The sequence below is a fragment of the Vicia villosa genome, unplaced genomic scaffold, assembly GCF_029867415.1.
Source record: "Vicia villosa cultivar HV-30 ecotype Madison, WI unplaced genomic scaffold, Vvil1.0 ctg.000470F_1_1, whole genome shotgun sequence".
Taxonomy (NCBI): Eukaryota; Viridiplantae; Streptophyta; class Magnoliopsida; order Fabales; family Fabaceae; genus Vicia; species Vicia villosa.
Window position 1 is genome coordinate 57,671 of NW_026705227.1, and position 5,636 is coordinate 63,306.

General features: G+C 32.5%; 1 protein-coding gene across 1 annotated transcript; it reads right to left on the reverse strand.

Annotated features, from left to right (window-relative positions):
- Positions 1-2,111: 2,111 nt before the first annotated feature.
- Positions 2,112-3,616, reverse strand: LOC131628639 (formin-like protein 20). Its single transcript, XM_058899468.1, has 2 exons — positions 3,409-3,616; positions 2,112-3,219 (listed from the first exon to the last, which is right to left on the reverse strand). Exons 1-2 carry the CDS (start codon positions 3,575-3,577, stop codon positions 2,471-2,473), a joined length of 918 nt encoding a protein of 305 aa, XP_058755451.1. The 5' UTR covers positions 3,578-3,616; the 3' UTR covers positions 2,112-2,470.
- Between the last annotated feature and the right edge of the window lie 2,020 nt (positions 3,617-5,636).

The following is a 5,636-nucleotide window of genomic DNA, read 5'->3' on the forward strand; positions in this document are numbered from 1 at the left end:
AAGATATATGCATTGTGTTGTAAAAAATTAATGTATATTTGAATAACAATTTTTTTAATTTTATAATAGATATGAATAACTAATATGTTATAAAAAATACAATAAAAATATTATTATTGTTATAAAATAAGAAGAAAGAAGATAAAACGAGAAGAGAAAGATGGGAACAATTCTGTACTATTTCATTGGTGTATACAAAGAGATTAGTCCTATTTATAGGATAATATCCAGACAATATAATAAATACAAATGGTTATAAATAAGAAATAAAATTATTGGAAAACAAATATTCAATTATTCATAACACTCCTCTTTGGATGTTTGTTTTGGATATGTCTCGTTAAAATCTTTACTAGAAAAAACCCAGTGGAAAAAAATCTATTGAAGGAAAAAGAGTACAATATTCTTTTAAAATATATTTATTTCCCCCCCTTAGCTTAACGTTCATTTCTTCAACGATGAGGACCAAATTTTTGTACTAGTTGATTAAAAGTTCTACTTGAAAGTGACTGTGAAAATGTCTGCAAAATTATCACATGAATATATTTGTTGAATGTTTATATCACCATTTTTTACATATAGTGGTGAAAAAGAACTTTGGAGAGATGTGTTTTGACCAGTCTCCTTTAATGTAACGATCTTTCAGTTGAGTGATGTTTGAAGCATTATCTTCATATATAGTCGTTGTATTTGTTTTTCTCAAAGACAGACCACAAGAATTTTGTATGTGTTGGATTAAGGATCTCAACCAAAAGTATTCTCAACTTGCCTCATGTAATGATAAATTTTTTGCATGAATAGATAAAGTTGTTGCTATTATTTATTTCACCGATCAACCAAATTGCCTCAATTGATGTAAATTGACTCTCTAGATTTTAGCCTCACCATTAAAGTATCTTTCAATCTTGTCACATGCACCCTTAGAACTAGTCTCACTAGAAATATTCTCAAATACCTATGAATCAACACTTTTGATGAATGGGGAATAGAGTATTGTAACTCTTTTCTTATCTTTCTTGTGTGCTTTCCTTTGTGTTGCACTTACATCTTTGGGTAAAGCTTCAACACATGTTTCTACCATATCCCAAACATGTTGTGCATCAAAAATCACTTTTATTTGAGTCACCCATTTGTCCCAATTCTAGCCACCAAAACACGCAGGTGTGCTGCAAAGTTTCCATGACCCACCATAATTGATATCTCTTAGAATTATTTGAGTTCCCTAGGATCACCATTTGTTGGATTATGAGGAGGAGCATCCACATTTAGCCAACAGCAATACACAAGTAAGAGGGACATTACTTATTCATCCAAAACTTTAAGACATTAAACATATCGGTCATCTCACTTATAAAATACTTTTCCAAACAATCTGACCAGTGTAAATATAATGTTTATGATTTATAATAGTGTATTATACACTCGCTAGGCTTTATATTAGAAGCACCTCGTAAGTTTTGTCATATGATGGTCTCTGAATGCCTGTTAGTTCTGATTAGATGTACATCTAGGACATTCATCTTCAACTTTATTTTGCTTCTAGGTGATCTGGTTTTTATGAATTGAACATTGGCCCAATCTAGCACGCATTCCATAAGTTTTAATTTTAGTTTAAACCTAGTTTCATATGAGTATAATTGTATTCTATTTGAAAACAATTCCACTCATGATATAGAACGTATAAATTATGAAAAATTGGTTTCCACTTATGATTAGGATTTATCAATATGTTCCTTTTCTACTTATAAGTTTTGTGCATAATTGGTTTCCTCTTGATATGAAATCTAGACATATTTTGGATGAAGATTTTCATTTAAACCATGTTTTACTGCTTTTGTGATTCAAACATGATTGCTTCATTTTCTAAAGATGTTCACTTTTCTAAAAAAACACAGAAAATATTTAAATATATAAAAGTTGGTAAAAGTTTGTCCAATATCACCTAAAGCCACTCATTTCAAATTATTATCCTCTATCATATTCACGTGAATGCATATTTCAATCATTTGTATGACAAAAAAATTATCATTGGAAATTCTCACACTTCCAAACACTTGTGCATTTCTAGTTAACTTGGCTCAGTCATATAGAGTTAAGCAACTTATGTTCAATCATTGAAATATGTATATTTATATCACAATCATAAGAATCCATTTATAAAGCAATTCAAGGGTAGAAAACACACAAAAATTACAAGATAAGCTCTAAGATAATAATATTCTTATACTAATTACAAACATAGCAATAATGTATCAACTTATTTTTTTTGGCATAGTCACTATATTATTCATCCTCATATTTAGCTCACTATACTATATCATAATGTTTCATAGTTTTAAATTGCAGTCCGCAAACTTTTAAATTACAGACAAATATAATTGCATTGTGGTCACGATGATATCGTTGAGACCTCTAAAATTGTAGTTTCAGATTGTAATTTAAAACTATGATTTATATAATATGTTAATAATCAAGGAGAAGATTTTGTTGAGGAAGTAGGGGGTGAGCCAGGGTTATGAGGAGGTGGGAATAGTGGAGGAAAAGGAAATGGTAAAATTGATTTTGGTGGCGGCGGAGGCGGTGGCGGTGATGGAGTGATACCTGGTACTACTATTGGTGGAAAAAGAGAGAAAGGTGGTGGACTAGATGGTGGAGGCTGAAATGGATTTGGAATGAGAGGTGGAGGACTTGATGGAGGAGGTTGAAATGGATTAGGCAAAAATGGTGGAGGACTTGGTGGTTGAAATGGATTTGGAATCAAAGGTGGACTTGGTGGTTGAAAAGGATTAGGAATCAATGGTGGTGGTGTAAAAGGGTTAGGAATCAAAGGTGGTTGAAATGGATTAGGAACCAAAGGTGGATTCAAAGGGTTTGGAGGAAAAAAGAAAAAATCTTCAACTTCATTTTTCTTAGGCTTATTTTGGTCACAAAATTTTGGCTTTTTTATAGGCTTGAATGAGAAGAATCCAGCTGAAAAAATGTGTTCATCTTGCATCTTTTTCTTTAGGGATGGTGAAAATGAAGTAGAAGTTGAAGCAATGGCACAATTTGGTACATTGCTACTTAACAACTTGAAATTACACCCTTTGAGTCTCTTCACATTTTTTCTCACTAAGAAAGGTAGTTTCACTTTGAACTCTCCTTGTTCATTTGTTTTCACTTCTTTGTAAAATCTTTGCTTTGTTTTTCCTAGTTTGCATTCAACAGCTATTGATGCACCTATACACAAAAACAAGGACAAGGTTTTAGAATTTTGATAACATTTTAAGAGATGTATGAGATTGAAATTATAAGCAAATTTTTTTTTTTTTTTAAATTGAGTGAATAATTAATGTATCTGATATATATTTAAACTAAATACATAAATTATTTAATCAATTTTATAATAGTGTTCGGATGATGAATTACCTGAAATGAAACGGCTTTCTTGAGAGAAAGTTTGTTGAAAACATGTGTCACAGAAGACAGTGCCAACTACAACAGGTGAAGGATGAAGCTTCTTGTTTTCATGCTTTGCTTCTGAAAGATTTGTACCAATTGTGAGAGTGAGAAACAAAATTGTAAGAAACCAAGACATTCTGATAAGGTTTGAGTTTTCAGGCAAATGAAAAATTGTAATGTGCATCTAAATAAATAATGTTTAGCATTGAAAATAGACTAAGAATAGAAAAAACAAGCATACCTATTAGATAGGTTTCATAAAACTAAAATTTTATTTTCTAGGAAAAATCCAAAAACTTTCACTAGGTATATTTTGGAAGTTTGTTCTTAGTTGATGTGAATGAATGGACTATAATTGAATCACTGTTGAGTCACGAGATACATAGAAGAACCACATACAAGACACTTATCAACTATGTTAGAATGACATGTCAAATTTTATTGTATAGTTATGCATGTGAATATATTAGTACTAATAATGCATAAACTAGAATAGTTTTTGGAAGTTTGTGATTGGTTTGTGAGTATGGGCTGATAATGTTGAAAAATTAGGGTGGACAGAAGATAATACTATTGTTAGAAGTGATTTATGATTGCATAAGTCATACTAAATACAAAAATATTTTGATATTTTCACTATGGACAAGTATGTGATCAAGTTGTTGGTGAGATTATATGAGTGTTTTGGATAACTTGAAATATTAACGCCCTTACAATAACTTGAAAAAATTTCTCCTTGCATTTATGTTAGAAAACCATTAGAAAACCATAATAATACTTTCATAATAAATATTTTTTAAATAAAATTAATAACTGTACTGACTTAAAAAAAATAATACAATAAGGGTAGTCGTGATGTTTTGGATTGTTGATGAAATTTAGAGCTAATTGATAAAGAGTGATGATAAGCTCTGTGTATGTAGTTACTGGTTGGAAATGATTCTTCTTTCTTCAACCCTAATGCATAAGTATTTTTATAGAGGCTCTTTTGGTTTGAGTTAGAGAATGACAATCTCCGCTTCTTTCTTAGAAACATGGAGAGTAAGGGAGTTATTGTTCCTCAGTTCAAGGAGATGACGGTTATCCTCTTTGACCCTTAGTGTCATGATGGGACATGCCATCTCCCACTTTCACTGGTCAAGTAGGTAATGAAAGTAAGTTAAGGTGGGCTAAAACCAACTGGCGGTCGCCTACTAAGAACCAGGCGATCACATGGCCCATTCCCGGTGGCTTATGGCTTTGTAGGGCAATTCGCCCTTATCAACGTGTTTTGCCTTTCTTACATGGATTGTTCTTTCCTAAGGCCCAATACTATTATAATGGTACATAGTCCCTTAAACAGGAAAACCTGTAAAGGACTGAGTGGTTTAGTTCGGTCGTTTCCAATCTTCACACTTGGGCTAACCCCCAAAGAGCTTTCCAAGTCATCCTTAGGGAGAGTAACTTAAGCATGACTTAGGAAGAGTCCCTCAAGCATAGCTTGGGGAAAGTCCCTCAAACAGAAATTAGGGCGAATACCTTAAGCAAATCCATGGGCGAGTCCCTCAAGCAGAACTTGAGGAGAGTCCACCAAACATAATTTAGGGCAAGTCCCTCAAGCATAACTTGGAGTGAGTAACTCAAGCGTCACAGAAAAACGCACGTGACGCATTAAATGGAGCTAATGATGGGTTTGTCTCAGAAATATAAATTGGTCTGGGCTTCTTGTCTGTGTTAGAGATATGAGGAATCTTTTAGAAACTGTTGATGTACCTAGCGAGAGGTTGTTCATTACCTACTAGGCATAACTTTCAAATCTCTATAAATAAGAGTTCAACCTTCACTCTTTCATTTTTCAGATACCTTCTCCAAAATCTCATTTGAACCTTCATCAAACTTAGAGCGAACTCACTTCTAAGCTTCAGTAAGTTCAACTCTCATTCCTTCATCTACACCTATAGGCTTTTACTATTACTTTCTCCTTTTCCTCTTTAATGGAAATAATTATGGATTTATATAAGATAGGTAAAATGATAAAGTCTTCAAATAGTAGAGAATCTTCAGAAATGTATTTGCATTGCATGAGGAATGTTGAATATGCAGATGGTTCAATTGACTATAGGTTCTTATGCATGTTTTGGAATTATGAGAGCACTAGTAGTTATACGAGTGATAATGACTCTCTATCTTTCCTAGGGAATTCCCATAAACTAGTG

Coding starts and splice junctions, on each gene's coding strand:
- LOC131628639 (XM_058899468.1), bottom strand. CDS start 3,577: ATGTCTTGGTTTCTTACAATTTTGTTTCTCACTCTCACAATTGGTACA. Junction 3,220..3,408: donor AGAAAGCCGTTTCATTTCAG/GTAATTCATCAT, acceptor TTTTGTGTATAG/GTGCATCAATAGCTGTTGAA.